At 36.9% G+C, this 18,921-nt stretch overlaps 1 protein-coding gene across 2 annotated transcripts; it reads left to right on the top strand.

Annotated features, from left to right (window-relative positions):
* Positions 1-1,850: 1,850 nt before the first annotated feature.
* On the top strand, positions 1,851-18,659 carry LOC107571547 (nucleus accumbens-associated protein 1-like). Of its 2 annotated transcripts, none has more exons than XM_016257905.1 (6): positions 1,851-2,145; positions 6,587-7,569; positions 8,131-8,416; positions 8,844-8,941; positions 9,069-9,372; positions 17,895-18,659. In XM_016257905.1, exons 1-6 carry the CDS (start codon positions 2,075-2,077, stop codon positions 18,253-18,255), a joined length of 2,103 nt encoding a protein of 700 aa, XP_016113391.1. In that variant the 5' UTR covers positions 1,851-2,074; the 3' UTR covers positions 18,256-18,659. The 2 variants fall into 2 exon arrangements, with proteins under 2 accessions (XP_016113391.1, XP_016113454.1); XM_016257968.1 differs by having other exon boundaries at positions 2,094-2,137.
* Positions 18,660-18,921: the final 262 nt, after the last annotated feature.

The raw sequence follows: 18,921 nt of genomic DNA, 5'->3' as shown, positions 1-18,921 counted from the left end.
CGCATGCGCACAGCAACCTATAGAAAAGCGCTACACTGTAAAATAAGGGCACCGAGGACAAAAGTGGGTCATTTAGGAACTCTCTCTCTCTTTTTACAATAAAATAAGCCCATAGCACAAATCACAGAATGTTTCAGTAACTGTCCCCTTTTAAGTCGCTTTGGATAAATGCGTCTGCTAAATGCACAAGTGTGTCAGAATATCACAATACATTTTATTTTTAGTCTGTGCCTGTTTATGCTTTTGTAATATCGTATGAATGAATTAAAGAATAAATAAACACTACTTTCTCTAATTCTCTAATTTTAGTAACTGAATTATCATTATTATTATCAACAGTGTATACTGAAAAGTGTACACTGAAAAGTGGTTAATATAAATAAAATTAAAGTTTTTTGTTTGGAAGAGTTTGTAGTAAACCACAATATTATAACTTTTCTTTGATCTCTGATGCAATCTTAAACTTTGCAGTTGTCAAGAGCAGGGTTCTTCAACGGTTTTCAGGGTAAGGACCCCTTAGTGACAGAGATATGGAGCAAGGACCCCCGATATGTGTCAAGCAGAGCTACATATTAAGCATACAGCCTTAGATATTAATAGAAACTAAACATATTATGATTAAGAATAAATTATGTTATAAGGTATGTATTTTATGTAAAGACAGTAGATCAGAACTTTGCACATTATTATTGTCGCACATGTATCACTGCCTGTATATTTTTTGTTAAAATTGAGATTTATGCATCATAAAAAACATGTTGAGATAAAAATCACAATTCATTAGTTGTTTGCAGTTGTTGTATATTATTTTAATTGATTTGCAGAGTCATATATTTTACATTTACTAGTCAGATGTGCATTTACATTTACCTGAACTTCAGCTAGCCTATAAGTTTATTAAAAATTCACATTTGTGACACAAAACCAGTCATAAGGGTCAATTTTTTAAAATTGAGATTTATACACCATCTGAAAGCTGAATAAATAAGCTTTCCATTGATGGTGTGTTAGGATAGGACAATATTTGGCCGAGATACAACTATTTGAAAATCTGGAATCTGAGGGTGCAAAAAATCTAAATATTGAGAAAATCGCCTCCAAATTGTCCAAATTAAGTCCTTAGCAATGCATATTACTAATCAAAAACTACGTTTTTATATATTTACGGTAGGAAATGCACAAAATATCTTCTTGGAACATGATCTTTACTTAATATATTAATTATTTTTGGCATAAAAGAAAAATCCATAATTTTGACCCTTACAATGTATTTTTGGCTATTGCTACAAATATTCCCGAGCTACTTATGACTGGTTTTGTGGTCCAGGTTCACACTTTACTTTCACTGTCAGATGGACAAATAAATATTTACGCAAACTTTAGCTTCAAGCTTACTAAAACTGAACATTTCATTTTTACTGTGACTTGGAGCAGCGGCTCCGTGACAAGAATAGCAATGTACAGTTCAGAAATATTTAACTATTTTAAATATGAAATTTGAAATCGTATCTTTAAATTTCTATAATCATAGTATATTTTATATGTAATATTTAACAAAAATTATATAAATACATTATCTGCGTAAAGTATGCCTTCTGTGTGCAGCATTACTGTCGTGGCACAGCCTGTGTTGTTTCTGTAGCTACTAATAGCACATTCAATCTAATCTAATCTAATCTAGTCACGCTCGATCTCATTGCCTACGCGCCATATCATTTGACCCCATTAGAGCGACGTGATGGACATATTGTGGAGCTGTTTAGTGCACACTTCTCCAGTGCGACATGAGGAGTCGAGTTGGCATGCTGTGCGCGTAGCACCCAGAGTCCCAGACCCCTCTAGGGCTTCACCTGAGTCTAGACGCTCCGCGCAGCTCACTTTCCCCGCACTGCCGCACGCACAGACCAGACCCAACGGAGAGCGCGCTGCGCGAGTTGCACGCATCGGCGTTCAGACAGCTTTCTTTATTTTGGTCTGTGTGTGATCGGTGACTCTGTGCTCTAACCGGGGTGACAGAATGATGCACCCCTCGATAATTCTGCGCTCGGGCGTGTTGCCTGTGCATTCGCGATGAATGGCTGCCCGTAGAGAGAAAGCGTCTGACTCCTCCATTGAAACACTTACCAGCAGATCGCAAGTGAGGGGGTGAGTATTTTAACGCATGCACGAGAGGGTCAAGGGGCAACCACGTGGGTTGAACAAGGGGGTCGAATTTAGTTATTGTTGTGGCAGGGGGTAATTGAGAAAGATTTGAGGGGATTTTTTGGATAGGGGTATTGTTTTGTGAAGGTGTGCGATTGCTTTAGATGGGGGATGGGCTTGCGAAACTTTAACCACTTCAATGACTTGCTGCCGAGAGCTTGATTTGTATTGCATCAATGCGTCCGTCTATATTTTCCAACTTTTTAGCCATGCATACACATCGCTTGCAATGTTGGCACGTGTTTCTGGACTATTTGGGGATTTGTACTGGAGGAGGGCATTAATGTGCATTGCTTTCAGACGTCAAGTGGTTAATATGGTGTCTTGTCTCGCGGATCAGTCTGACTCGCCCCCCGGTTGCTGCAGTTGTCCCAAGATGACCTGTTGATGTCGGGAAAAGATGGAGCCGAGCCCCTTCCTCCTCCTCCTCCAAAATGGAGTAGAATTTAACCACAGAATATTTTATGTGAAACCCAATGATTGCGCCGCGTGCATACAAATTATGACTACTACTTAATTTGCATGCGATTTGCAAGGTTGCGGCGAGAGAGTGATAATAATAATAACGCATGTATATGGATGTTGCTGGGCGAATAAAAACGTTTTAGGTATAGATATCATGGTATGTGAAGGGCTGTAGCTCAGCCCGACATTGCATAGCATTGCACTGGCACCGAGGGGGCGAGGGAAACGGATGTGGGCTCCTCAATAATTCATCTATCAGACTATTTTGGTGACAGGATTTTTGAAGGCTGAGCAGCTTTTAGCTCTTTGGTCGCCCTATCAAGTGTGGAAACCAGGCAATTGGGGAATTATTTCTTAATTTAGTTTTTTGCCCCCTGGGGCCCGTGCCAGCCCGGAGCTCGTGTCCAGCTGGGCAGCGGTGCGGGGCACACACACTCGCCGGGTACCGCAGCCCTGCCGCGGCCGCCACATCACAGAAACACCGGCGCCCGACTCTCAACAGTGAGATCACAAACTACTGTTAATTTATTACCTTATTGTTTTTAATTAAACTGCTGTTATTATGCCATTGGGAAATATTGCTGTGCGAGTGATACAAAGAAAATAGTCTGGGTGAATTAAACGGCATTTCGCTGCATAGATCATGAAGCTGTAATTACATTAACGACAATCGAAAGTACAAGATTACTCTTAGACCAAGTTTTTAGTAATTTTACTATGTTTCTTAAAATTTGATTACTGTTAGCTAAGGAACTAGCTTTAACCCTTTAAATTAGGATGGTACAATCCGAAAATTAACTTTTTTCCAAAATGGCATATAGTTACTACAGTTTCTGCTGGTGCTTATAATAAATTAATATTTCTATTACATTTTCTTAGAACAGCATAAGAATATTTCCAACAGGTTAATTTTGTCTTGAAGTGGCGACTACATTATATATACATACATACATATATATATATATATATATATGTGTGTGTGTGTGTATCTATCTATCGTAAAATATTATTGTAGGCCTAAGGGTTAAAAGGAGTATGAACGGAAGCAGATGTTTTGTTACTGAACAAAACCTTACTGCTCAGCCAGACAAATCTTTGATCTGCTTCCTATAAGCATTGCTTTAACCTCCTGATCAACCTTTGTACAAAGACACAAAGCAAGAAGTTGGAGTGAAATGACTCAGTACACCTTTAGTGGGGATTTCTGATCATACTGTATTTCAGTAATTCAGTAGTTTTAAGAATTGTTAACAGATTTTGTAAGATACATTTATACTAGTGATAATGTGTTGAGCTGATCTATATTGCATTTTGCATGTAAAGATTTAGCAGACACTTTTGTCCAAAACAACTTACAAATAAGGAACACAATAAGCAATTTGTCGTAAGGCAAAATAACACGAGAAGTGCTAGCAATACAAAGTTTCGAACATCGTTCAGAAAAGCACAGGCTAGAAGCTAGAAAAAGGAGGGATAGAGGAATAGTGAAAGCATAGAAAGTGAAGCAGGATGCAGGTTAAGTGCTCTTTAGCAGACAGATTGACACAACACTGTATTTGTATAAAAGGAACTGCACTTTTGAGGTGTGAGTGTTGCTGGTCACACAGAGTACATACAAATATGATTTCATGCCTGATATATGACCCCTAGAAACAATTAGTAAATAAACTGCAGAACGTTATGTTTTCTAATACACGCACACATTGCATGTATTCTGACAGCGCTGTACGAGCTCGCGGCGGATGTGCTTGTTAACCAGGGTTCAAAGTCCAAAGCGCTGATACAGTCGTCAGTTGCTCTGTCACATTTTTATGAATTTTTACACGGCATGTGACAATGCGATACAGACGACGTATTCGTAATGAGGCTCATTTATAAATCTGTTGTCAACAAAAATAAGCATTGAGGTCTTCCTGCGCGTTTCCGCCAAAATAAAAGTTGAGAAAAAGCAAGAACTCTTATCAACATTCATAAATGTTAGTATTGTAATTTTACTGTTCTGTATAATAAAATAAATAGTAAGACAATAATAATGATAATAATCATTACAACAGCTCTGTTTTAATACATTTATTATAACATTCACACATAGTGTTCAAATTAGGATTTGTAATAATTTCAAATATTTTAAAATAAGTCTCGTCTCAGCAAGGCTGCTTTTAATTGTACAGTAAAAAAAAACGTATTAATTTAAAGTTCAATTGTGCTTTGTTGGTATAGTGTCTGCTTCCAAAATAAAAGTTGAGAAAAAGCAAGAACTCTTATCAACATTCATAAATGTTAGTATTGTAATTTTACTGTTCTGTATAATAAAATAAATAGTAAGACAATAATAATGATAATCATTACAACAGCTCTGTTTTAATACATTTATTATAACATTCACACATAGTGTTCAAATTAGGATTTGTAATAATTTCTAATATTTTAAAATAAGTCTCGTCTCAGCAAGGCTGCTTTTAATTGTACAGTAAAAAAAAACGTATTAATTTAAAGTTCAATTGTGCTTTGTTGGTATAGTGTCTGCTAGAATGTTAAAAGTGTTCAGTGTTAAATATTTTTAAATTGTTGTTTTGTAATTGATTTGTTTTTCTTTGAAAAGCAAGACAAAACAGTAAAAAGCACATTTTGGCTTTTTAATTTATGCAATGGTGAAAAAAATTGGCAAAATACATGGGGAAAAAACTCGAAAAACGGTATTCGGCCTTCAGCACAGTGTTTAATTTTGTTCGGTTTTTCGGCTTCGGCCAAGAATTTTCATTTCGGTGCATCCCTATTAGAAAGTACATGTTGACCTTAAGAGCAGAGAGTGTTTGTATGATTCTAAAAATAATAGACTGTAGGATTATAAATTGCATGTGACCCAGAGATAACCCCTGGATGGTCCTAGGCAAGAATGTGTATCAACATTTATTGCGTTTGTTCATTGTCTAATTTCCTGTGGAGAATGTATGCATTTTCTGTTTCTTTGTAATGGACTTGCCATCATGGGATGTTGTTTGTGAGACTGCATGTACTGACCTTGGAGTTAGAACAGAGACAACCACTGTGTCTCTATGGTTTTATAAGAATAGATGATGATATACTGCAAGTGTGCGTGCGTGTGCGTGTGCGTGTGTGTGTGTGTGTGGTGATTCCAGAAATCTTTATTTAAGAGTCACATTGTTAAAATTATTGTGCATAAGACAACTTTTTGTCACTACAGGAATGATTCTGCACAGTCATGCAAAAGTTTGTGTTCAGCAAGGATGAATTAAAGTGATCAATAGTGACTGTATTTATTTCAAATAAATGCTGGTCTTTTAAACTTTATATTCATAAAAATATCACCTTTTTTTTCTCCAAAAATATTAAGCAGCACAAATGTTTTCACCATGAAGAATTATCTTTTGAGCTGCAAATCATATTTGAATGATTTTGATGTGACACTGACAAGGCTGGAGTAATGGCGGCTGAAAATTCAGTTTTGCAACCACATGAATAAATTGCATTCTATTAAAATAGAAACGTTATTTTAAATGTAAACAATATTTCACAGTATTACTGCTTTTTATCTTTTTTTGATTCTTTTGAAAAAAGAACACTTTTTTCTTTTCTTTTTTTTTTACTTAAAAAAAAATATTAAATTATTTATAGTTATGTATGAATACACCATATCCATTGGTCAGCCTTTATGGAATCTGCACACTTTTTCACATTTTCCTCACTGTTGGGATTTTGGCAAAATTGATGGAATTCTGCAAAATAAACACTTGAGGCGTGGGACTGTGTGGAAATGTGAATGTCAAGTTGAATTTTGTAGAAAGCTGAAGATATTTCTGCAGCCTTTTGTAGGTGTGGATTCTCTACAGGCCCTGCCCATTGGTCATTATTATAAGAACTGTGGTAAAATAATTCGTTTTTTTTTCTTTTTTCACAGACTCTGTAGTGCTGGGCTTTACAATATGGCTCAGATGCTGCAGATGGCGATTCCCAACTTTGGCAACAATGTCTTGGAGTGTCTTAATGAGCAGAGACTTCAGGGACTGTACTGTGATGTGTCAGTGGTGGTGAAGGGTCACACATTTAAAGCCCACCGGGCAGTGCTGGCTGCCAGCAGCTCCTACTTTCGAGATTTGTTCAACTCTGGAAGTAAAAGCTTTGTTGTGGAGTTACCACCAGCAGTCCAGCCTCAGAGCTTCCAGCAGATCCTTTCCTTCTGTTACACCGGCCGACTTAGCATGAACTTGGGTGATCAGTTTCTCTTAATGTACACAGCAGGATTCCTACAGATTCAGCAGATTATGGAAAAAGGCACAGAGTTCTTCCTAAAGGTCAGCTCACCAAGTTGTGACTCGCAGGGCCTTCACACAGAAGAAACACCACCCTCAGAACCCCAGAGCCCTGTTACTCAAACTGGAAGTGGTACTGTAGGAGGGGGTGCAGTCTCCACGGCAACAGCTCGACCTGCTTCCTGCCTAACACCCCTTCCATTGGTGTCAAGAGTGAAGACAGAGCAGCAGCCCCAACAAGAAGCATCATCATATTCAGTGGTTTGCACTCCAGTTGCTAAGCGTCTTTGGGAGGGAGGTAGCCGTGAAGGAGGTGGAGGAGGGGGAGGTATGAGGAAAGCAGCCCGCTATTCGCATGAGGTGGCACGGAGCACAGGAGGGGCACCGCCTCAAAGTGGAGCCTTATTGGGTGGAAGTGGTACCACTAATAGCAACAACAATAACAACAACAGCAGTAGCACACCGGAAGGCACCAGTCCAGGCACACCCAGCATGTACACCAGTGATTCGCCGATCTCTTACCATGACGATGATGAAGAAGAGGAAATCACAGACGAAACCACAGAAGAACAGTACAGACAAATCTGTAATATGTACACTATGTATAGCATGTTGAATGTAGGGGCAACGGGTAAGAAAACTAAAATTTGCTTTCATTGATGGGTTGCTAATACTTATCAGTTAGATTTATTACCTGACACTAACACCATATTGTGATAAAAGACTACAGTGTGTAGTGAAATTCTGGGGAAAAAATTTTGGCCAAGTATTGAGCCCTGAGGAACTCCATCAATAGGAATTGTGAAAAGTAATAACCAGACATCAAAACAAAGAAAATACAGCATTTGCTCAATGTAGATCTTTTTAAACGTATTTTTTAAAGATATTTTTTGTTACTCAGAAGTCAAAATTACATATACTATAAACAATAGGTTAAACTTGCAATTTCTTTTCATCATTGCTCTTCCGTTTACTTTCCCCAAAGAATAAATTCAAAACAAAATATATATAAAAAGCACGTACAAGAAAACATATTTGCAAAAAAAAAAATAACTCGGAGGGAGATAAATTCATTTGACATGCATATTAAATATCTTTTTAGTTATTTATCTGCAGCTTTATGGGCTGTTTAGAGCTAATATATTGTTTTTTATTTTAAAATATCTCTTCCCCCATTGTAATCTTGGTTCAGCCAGCGAACGAGTGGAATCACTACCAGACCACCTCACAGTTGAATCAAGGGGAAGAGGAGTTCGAGTGAGGCAAGATCTGGCCTCTCTTCCCACTGAGCTCATTGCACAGATCGGAAACCGCTGTCATCCTAAACTCTATGAAGAAGGTGACCCTGCTGAGAAACTGGAGCTAGTAACAGGCACCAGTGTTTTTATTTCACGTGCTCAGCTGATGAACTGCCACGTTAGTGCAGGCACACGCCACAAAGTGTTGCTCAGGCGGCTCCTTGCTGCCTTTTTTGACCGGTGAGTGAAGTTTTTGACCTTTTATTCAGCAGGAAATAAAAAATTGTAATTAGTATTTATAGAAATTGTTCATACAAAAAAAAAAAAATTCTTAGTCACCCTTATGACTTGCTTTACTCAGAATGGAGATGTTTAGCCTAATGTCCAAGTTGCTTTTTCCCATACAGTGAAAGTTAATTGTCATACTGTTTGGAATGATATGAGAGAAAATGAAACATTTTCATTTTCTTTCAGAAAAAGAAATGTACATTTTTGGAGTGAAATAGCTCTTCAAAAAAAAAAAAAAACTTGTTAATGGGAACTTGACCAATTATTTAGTTTTGATGAAATAAGTTTTCTTGGTTTGGAATCCCAATTGCTCTTGCAATGTGCATGTCTCATTTTTGTGTTTCTTTTTAAAGTGTATCATCCTTTATTTTACCTGTAGAAGCACCCTTGCAAACAGCTGTGGGACAGGCATTCGGTCCTCCACAAATGACCCCAACCGCAAGCCACTCGACAGTCGGGTTCTCCATGCTGTTAAGTGTAAGTTGTGGTCAAAAAGTTTGATCTACATTGAGTTTTTAAGCATTATTCAAAATAGCTTTGTGTTAAAAGTGCATAATAAACTAATGATAGTAAAAGTTTTTCTTTTTGTTCTCTTTATTTCTAGTTTACTGCCAGAACTTTGCTCCTAGTTTCAAAGAGAGTGAAATGAACGCGATCGCTGCAGACATGTGCACTAATGCACGGCGTGTGGTACGCAAGAGCTGGATTCCGAAACTGAAGCTTCTGATGGCAGAAAGTGACGCATATGCCAACTTTCTTCCGGACGCTGCCAAAATGGAGTCTGATGGCCTGGCTGTGGAGCATGCTTTTGAAACAGGATCCCTAGAAGGTGGTACAGCCTCTGAATCTGGCCAGTCATCTACAGATGCACTGCAAGGTGTGAGCGGGGACGGTAACAGCTTGTTTTAGTGAGTAACACTACCGTGCTTCAGCTATTCTTTCCTCTTCCACTCCTCCATCTTATCCCAGTCTCACCTTGGGCGTTGATGTCATCTGGGAACAATGAAGTGTATCTTTATGAAGACTCTTGTTGAATCCCACTTCAGAAGCTGGTCATTTTTTATTTCCTTGTAGATTTGAAACAGGTTATTTCCTTGTAGATTTTTTTTTTTTGATTGTACCTTGAGGCCCTCCTTGTCATACTGCAGAAACACATTCCTGAAAAGGAGGGACCTCTGGGGCCATTTGTTGTGAGTTGAAGGGGAAATGGTGTCTGGAAGCTCTTATCCAGTCTGAAAACACTGTCATGATTCTGAATGTATCTTTTTGGAGAATCCAGAAGTTAATGTTGCTGGACATAAGATTGTATTCATCTGTTAATATTTAGTGGCTGTATATCTGCTTTCTGGACCCCATTTCCTCTTTTTGCACAAACACCTTTAACACAGACACCTTAAATTTTTTCTTCTTTTAAATGAATTTTTTTAAATATTCGAACAACATTTGTAAAAAAAAAAAAAGGCCAACTTTTCCACTTTTTGTCTTGCCAAGTATCCCAAGAGAGGCAGTGTATCATTTATGATTGTAATGAATTACTGTAGTAAGGGGCAGATTAATCTGTTTTGCTATATCTGAAACTACTGTTGTGTTTTGATAGAGAGAGTCTGTGCAAGAGCTGTGCACCTTTTGAATCAATGAATAGTGAATTGTTTTCCACGTTTTTGCATTAGCAAAATCCAAAATCTATTTTAAGCATTTTATTTTGGTATATTACCAAGGCTTAATATTGTTACTTTAGTTTAGTTTAATCCAATCGCCACAAGTTTTCACCATCAAATATCTCCAAAGGAAACCCTAAAACACTCCCACAAGCTTAAAAATCATTAAGGCCTTTTAAATGTGTCTTTATGTTCTAAGTAGTTTTGTATAGACAACACATAACGTAGGCGTCTGTGTGCTGTGTAAATGTGTGTGTATGGAGGCTGCAGATGGTAGTTTTTGAAGTGCCGTATCTCACAGATGACTGCTTCATGCACCGATCGCACAAGCGTGGTGCATGCTACGCCTCAGCGCCTCTGACAAGAGATGCACTAAACGCTCTGATGAGTGCAGTATTAGAGATTGGCACTGAACAGGCATCAGTGCCCCAGCTACGGTGTTTCCAAACCACTAAAGACCACTCTGAGAGTGGAAGCTGTATTGTAGTCTGTTTTTAATGTGGATTTGAAAAGTCAGTTTTCAAGTCTCTCTTGATGGTTTTCGGGTTTCAGAGAGAAATTCTTGAAGTCTGTAATGCCAATGAAGAGCTGTTGTAACCCAAGATTTAGAGATGAAAGAAAGTTACCATGTCATTTAAAGTGTAGTTGCACTCTTAAAATATTTAAGGATGTGTTAAAATTAGATTCCCAAAGTATGACCTGCATCTTCAGATGTTTTAAGCACACTTATGTCATGAAATGTGGACTAGATTGTTTGAATTAATGATTATGGTTGAAGAAAGGCTGTGATTTGGACAAGATCATCCCAATCCAAAAGCATGTTATTCGTGGGTTTTAAATGTTTACATTTTATTTTTCCATTTCTAACCTCTACATTTAAAATGATAGTTCACCCAAAAATGAAAATTGTCGTCATCTACTCACCCATCCATGCCATTCCAAATCTGTAAGACTTTCTTTATTTTGTGAAACACAAAAGAAGGTATTTTGAAGAATGTTGGTACCAAAACCAATTTGGTGACCATTGACTTCTATTGTATGGACTAAAAAAAAGGAAAAGATATTGCTCAAAATGCATAATACAATTTCAAAATTGTTATAATTCTAAAATCATAAAATAATCACTAAAAACAGTTTGTGGGTGAACCATTGATTTAAAACAAAAATTATAAACCCTTTTATTTAAAAAATTAATAAAAAAAAAAAGGTTTTTGTCAATACACTGCACTGGGCCAGGGGACAAAAGACTTATACCTCTAAGCCACGTGGTACGATCCTAAGAGACTGCACCAAGTCTTAATCAGAGTACGATAGGATGAGAATGAGATTTTTGCACAGAAATCTGAACTGGATTGTTCAGCACTGCCTTAAATAGTGGAAGTTCGTGCCCGGGAGTCTTACACAGCCAGTCTGCAACGGAGAAGTGAAAGAAATTGCAGGAAGGGGAGGGCATGGAATGCCTGGATGATCCTGTATGCATGCATGCATGCTTGCTGGTGTGCTCCGCTACTTTTCCTCAGAGTTTGAGCCTCTTAGTTTCATTTCCATTTTTAGAGACACACGTGCTAATGCCTGTGCATTCATGTGAGGAGGCTGACAGGAAAGCGAGAGTGTGTGCCAGAGGCATGCTTTTTATGTGTGCATTTGTTTGTGTGTACGTGTTCAAATTTAAGTCTTTTTTTGTGCCAAATGCACATCTGAGAGAGGGTGCGTGGGTGGTGTTGGTGGATGACTCTGGAATATGTGCATTGTGTGTGTGTTGGTTGGTTGGTGGGTGATTGGTATGTGCGTATGCAGAGATCAGAGAGCTCTGTTTGTTTTTGTCTGACAGAGAGGGAGACATACAGTGCAGACGCAAGCAGAGAGGGGAGGGAATGTATTGGTGAGGAGATGGATGCTCTCTCACACACACACACACTTAAACACACAACTGGTGCAGTGAGCCATTTCCCAAATGGAGGCATCAAACGGTACGCTTTGACTAAACAAACCATCAGCTCACATTGAATCTCATCTGATTTGCCTTCTTTGGATTTGCTTCTTCATTGAAGAGTTAACATGAAGTCAAAATTGATCCTATTTTCTGTCTTATTACACATTTCTTGGGGTTTATAGTAGTGGTGGGCGATATGACCAAAATCTTATATCACGATACGAGTAATTTTATTTCATGTTAATGATATACATCAAGATACTTTGCTTTAAATAAGGTGTTTATGATATCAACATTTTTGATACCATAGAAATTACATAATTTTTGTCACCAGTGTCAGTATCACAAAAAATTAATACTAGCCTAAATAATAATAATAATAATAAAAAAATTATATGTATATCTCTACTTATTAAAGTTGCAAACGTGATATAGTCAAGAGCAGTAGGAGATTTTCTGTCTTTTGTTGTTTGATTAACATGAATGGCAGACACCAGGAATATTAGACTGCTGTCACTTTAAGAGCTGCCCGGATCCAATATATTGTTACACGTGTTTTCGGTGACACTTTCTATGAAGTCCATATTTATAATACATTATAAGGGTATTCTTAAGGCATTATAATGAATGCATAATGCATTATAAAAAAAAAACTTGTAATCTGTTATATCATATAAATAATCATAACAACAATTATAATACATTATAAGGGTATTCTTAAGGCATTATAATGAATGCATAATGCATTATAAAAAAAAAAACTTGTAATCTGTTATCATCTTATAAATAATCATAACAACAATTATAATACATTATAATGCTTACGTATTTGTGGTTATAACTTTTAAGATTATGATTATTTATAACACACAATGAACACCATAATAAATCTACTTTTACATTTATAATGGACTATATATCTTGACATTGTTTATTTAAGATCTGCACAGTATCTTACATCTTGTAAGTGGTTAGGTGTGGAGTGTTATTTGAGTGTTCCCTATGAGGCTAATATTAATTTTGATGTGAGCTAGTTATTTTTGATGGTCCCCTTAGTCTATTGACTATAAGAAACTTTGCAACTACATATCAACTAACTCTAATTAGAGTATTAGTAGGCTTAGGTTAAGGTTAGGGTATGTAGAATGTTGACATACTTAATATAAGTATACTTAATATATTTTACATACATGCAAAGTTACTTATAGTCAGTTTGTTTGTTGGGGAACCATCAAAATAAATTGTTAGCATATATTTAGCAGACATACTACTAATACTCCAATGACTGCTAGTTGACTTGTAGTTGCAGAGTTACTTATCAACAGCTGTTTAAACGGTACCATCAAAATAATCAAACTGATATTACAATAAAAATAGGTCAAAGCAAATGTGTCATATTACACATTCATCTGATCTGATATCTGATCTTATGGCTGTTTGAGGAAAAAAAAAATTATTATTATTATTATACTTATAAGTGGTCTTTGATTGCTTTAAGTAAAGTAGCATAAGAAAGATGGCAAGATGTGAGACTTATAATACATTATAACTATGAGAAATATAATCCATTGCAACTTAAGTGGATGCAACATGTTCACTGCGTTATAAATCATCATACTCTTAAAAGCTATAACCACAAATAAGTAAATATAAAACATTAAAACTGTTCTTATGAATATTCATAAGATGATGAAGCATATTATAAGGTTTTTTATAATGCATTATGCATTCATTATAATGCCTTTAAGAATACCCTTATAATGTATTATAAATATGGGCTTCATAGAAAGTGCTACTGTGTTTTCTTTCTCAGCTGTTTGCTTTCACTTAAATTACTGTTTACGAGGATACTTGCATAGATGGGCATTTTGATGGGCACATAGAAGTGTGTGTATTAAACCGTTCAAGGCCTATACAGTGGCAAAAATAACTCCGTTCAATACTCGCTCGCTCTATGAGCAGTGTCTTCACGTGCGTGTGCCTTTCTGACAGCGCTCAAAAACAGTGCGCGCATAATATAGCGAAATGACTTCACTTTCGCTGCTGATGGCATTTAAATGGCTTAAAATCACTTGTTTTTAAACTGCAATGCTTAAAAACGTGTGCAAACGATATGTTTTCATGACCACATAGCACTGTAATTTCCCGTGAGCATGTAACCGCGATAGAGACGATAGTTGAAAATCTCTACCAATTGACAAAATTCTACCGGTTAATCGTGTCTAACGGTATATCGCCCACCCTCAGTTTGTGTATAAAACTTTAGTTTCAATGCCCTACATTTTTGTTTCTCACTAAATATTCAAAACATTGTGTAATTATATTCTGACATTAATATCTCATATTCATTGTGTAATTATATTCAACATATTCTAAAACATTGTGCAATTAAAATGTATTACGAATGTCATTTTATATTGTCTTTAAGGCCATATTTGGGTTACTTGTTAAATGTAAAGTGAACACTGCAACATGTGAACACAATTATACTAGTGTGTTGGGGTGTGTGTGTGTGTGTGTGTGTGTTTAGCATCCTATTGTCCAAAAAACGGATAAATGTGATTGATGGTGACTGCATAAATATGGCTTTGTGGTGGACTGTTCCTCATTGCACCTTTTGAAACGCAATGAAAGAGAAAAAGAAAGATAACAGCGGTCAACATTTCTTCATCCCTGTTAGAATGTACATGGAGCTGATCCTCTGATGTACAGCTTGATAAGGGAGGGACCAGGAGGTTTTTTTTAGGAAGCATGCATGTTCATGAGGGCTGGATTTGTGATGTTTTCAACCCATGAATCACTTCTTAATATGTTCTGCTCAGTGGTGCATTGGCGAGATTGGGGACACAATGTGCGCTGAACTCGATGAACTTTAGTGGATTTACCCCGTGTAGAATCTCAACCCCTGACCCTCAACCCTCTTTCATGCAAAATCCTTTCATTTAGCAATTAAACTTCCAGTATTATTAGTATGTTATACTAATGAATCATCTACGTCAAATAGGGCTGGGCGGTATATCGAGTTTGTACAATATATCGATATTTTCTTTATAAGCGATTTGATATGAGGCAATACCGTTTATATGGATATACAGTAGTTTGATACGAGCGCATCTGAAAATATAGCGGAGGACACAGACTGAGCTGCTGCGGAGAACGTGCATAATCCAATTTGTTCTAAGCATGGGACAAGCTTCATATTAAGACCTTTAAAAACTGGTAAGACATGGTATAGTTTATAGTTTCGCATAGTTTAAGCGGCTCGGCCCGTCAGATGCTCTGACAGAAAGGCTGCATGTGCCGCTGACATAGGCTACTCGCGCTGTTTACTGTGTTTGAGATGTACTGTCTTCCTGAATGCATAACTTACATTTCACAGGTATATTCTCCATTTGTAAATGTTATAAAGTCATGGAAATATTTCCATTTTGCTGTCAGGAGTGCATGAGCCTTCTGCTTTGGGATTCTCCGCTAAACTTCACAGACTTCAGTGAATGAGCGGCGCCGCACGCATGCGCGTCAAACAGACAGCTCAATTAATAAATAGAAGTGCAATAATTCTGACTAAAATATACATTTAGCTGAAATATTTGTTGTTGTACAATAAATGTGACATGTAGAATTTTAAACCTACAAGTAGCCTAAAAGTCTATTTTTGTGATAGCACTGACTGTAAAGTGACTGTAATGGGGTAATCAAAGTAGCCTAACACAACTCTGTGCTTTTGTTCTCATTTTTAGTTTAGTGAATTCAACTTCCACTTTAAAAGCCTTATTTTTTTTAGATTGCAATGTTTTCATAGCCTTTAATATGTATTGTTTTGTTGGAGAACATTGGGAAGTAAGTGAAATATATATATATATATATATATATATATATATATATATATGTATGTATATGCAAAAGCCTCTTAAGTGCCATCTGAAATTTTCATCTAAACTGAGCATTTTTATGCCTATGTTTAGGTTCAGTGATTTTACTCTAATGGCAATGTGTAGGTCCTTTTCTATGCAATTAAAGTGAAATAACTGAACCTAAACATAGGAGCCTGATAAAAATGCTTATTTTAGCAGATTTTTTTATAAATACAAATACAAAAATGAAAATACAGAGATCGGCCAAAAAATACAGAGATATGAATTTTTGCCCATATCGCCCAGCCCTAACGTCAAACAGAACAAATGAGGTTATGCTTCGGACGCTTTGAGACATAAACTGAAAACTTAAAAAAAAAAAAAATAATAAAAAAAAAAAGAGGAATAAAATGCATGACAAACCATACCTTTGTTCTTATTACCTATGATTTTTTGTTCAAATCTAGAATAGTGCTTGGCCATTGAGATGCTACTAATTTTTAACATAGACTGTAGAGTTGCCAAGTGCTTTGTAAAGGAACATCATGCAATTTACAGTAGCTAGGAGCAAGAGAAGCGCTATACATTTTTGCTTTGCATATGAGGGCCTTAAGAGGGTATGCACTGTATTAAAATGACATTTTTAAAGGGTGGATGAGGTTGAAGCAGCATAGAAGTAGGGAGTTGCGGTCTATGTGCACTGCAAGCTATATTATTACTTCTTTCTGTCTTAAAGAAGTATAATTTTTGTTACTGAATTAGTTTACTGGTGCAGATGACTTTTGATGTTGAATGGCACATGGTGCCACCTGGTGTCGGAGTTGATAAATGCTGCAGGTAGAGAAGGAAACTGCCATGCAGTTACTTCTCTTGACCATTAAGGGACAGCAAAGATTTAGAAAACTCTTGTAATTTGACATGATCTTTAATTTAATAATCCCTTGCCAACGGTGTTTAAATTGTGTTTGAACTGCCAAATATAAGGAAATGTTATTGCATTTATTCAGAACTAGAGTAAATTGTCTCTGCTGATGTTTACCAATGTGACGATCAAAACATTTGATACTTAATATGACACTTTATTAACAAACAACCAAAATAGGGATTTGTGAATAGCTATCAGGATTTCTATCTAATAGCTATCAGGGGTGCTTGGCCTGAAAATAAGTTGAAGACCCCTGTCTTAGCACCTTGAGCTCCCTCACTCTTTCGATTGAGCACCGGGGACTATTGTATCTATTTTTATAATTTTTTTCATGTTAGATATCTTTAATTCTGAGTCTTAGGACTGGTTCACACAGGGCACAGTTAAATGAAAAAAAAACAGCCCTATGTAAACATGCACTAGGCAGATGTCTTTGAGCACTGTGATGCATCTTGCTTTTTCAGCATCTTGTGCATCCAAGAACAAAACAAACAAAAAGAAGTCGTTTGACAGTTAAGGCAAGTTCAACTTTTAAGGCAAGACACCACTAGTGAATAAGGTATAAATTTAAATCATAAATTGCACCATTCTTCACCGGTTCATTGTTTTGTGGAATATTATTGTTATCATAAGAGGCATTATGTAATTAAATATGCACTAATTTCCAGGTTCAACATTTGTTAGATTTTTGTTGACATTTTAAAGAAACTGGCCTTCAATATATGTATTGGAATTTAAATTAGATGCGGATAGTTCTACTAGTTTGAGCGTTTTACCTTAAAAAGCACATTTCGATGCTCTGTTCTGTTTCATTTCTCAGCACTAAATTTTTATGTGCAAGAACGTGTTCTTTGTGAACAACTTATGCTAGAAATATCCAAGCTCACTCCACCTCACAGTTCTAGGGAGACAGAAGAGGCGCAAACACAGGAAAAACAATGACAGATGCAATCAAAAAGCCTCGGATGAAGACGTATACCTCTCCTAAACTGATATCTTGTACATTTTATCCTTTTAATAAGATGTCTATCAGCCTGTTAATCTTATTTCATCTTTCCAGCGTTCTCTCCTCCAGTATAAACACACTCCTCTCTCTCTGCTGCGGCACGCCGCTCCATGTACTTCACCTTTCTGTGCGCTTCTGCGCTGCCGGAAACCTCAAAGACTTCTTACAGATTTCAAAACATATATTGCTCTTTGTACATCCCTGCCCACCAGAGACCAATGCATGTGCGTACACACAAGCAGGTGTGTGGATCTACCTCCTGACACCTTCAGCCATACCTCCCTGGCCCCTGTGCCCTGATACAGGTCATGTGATGCAGGAGACTCCTCGAGGTGCTGCCCTTCAGATTTGTTTGAACATGGTGTTATGGGAAATAGATGTAAATGGAGGCAACTTTGAATATGGAATGTTGTAGATTCATACCTCACCAGGGGCCGGGGAGCTCCATCAGCATGGCTCCTGAGAGAATATCTCTGGTGTGGCCGCAGGGATCCTGCAGCTATTTTTTTTTTCCAGTATAGATATATGAATATACATATATAAATACAAATCTATATATATACTGTACATTATACATAGAAACACTAATGAAGTTTGATTGTTAGTTGTGCACTCACAGCATGAGATGTTATTCCCCAGAAACAAATGCAGTAGCGTCTACTGATGTCAAAACCCCTCTGTACCCTCCACCCCACCCCGAGTACATGCCAGTGTTTCCTCTGTGTTCCAAGTGCCAATAACGTTGTGAATTCCTTTACTGTGACCCAACGAGAAAGAAAATTGCACATTAACTACTGTAAAAAAAAAAATTTAATAAAAGAAACATGAAGAAATTATGAAAATACATCTTAATAAAAAGCTTTGTAACAGAAAATCATTGTGGTTCGCTTTTGTTTTAAAAGAATTAAACACCCCAAAATTGGCTGAAAAACACTCAGGACACTAAAGATTTCCAGATTTGGAGAAATAAAATTTCATTGCTTGCTCATCAATGCAGTGAATGGGTGCTGTCAGACTGAGCAACTGATAAAAACATGAAAATAATCCACAGCTTTTCACTTGACACGACATTAATTGATGG

The sequence above is a fragment of the Sinocyclocheilus grahami genome, unplaced genomic scaffold, assembly GCF_001515645.1.
Source record: "Sinocyclocheilus grahami isolate Dianchi unplaced genomic scaffold, SAMN03320097.WGS_v1.1 scaffold3.1, whole genome shotgun sequence".
In the NCBI taxonomy this organism is placed as follows: Eukaryota; Metazoa; Chordata; class Actinopteri; order Cypriniformes; family Cyprinidae; genus Sinocyclocheilus; species Sinocyclocheilus grahami.
Note: the sequence above shows the minus strand (reverse complement) of the source record. Positions and strands in the feature narration are given on the sequence as shown.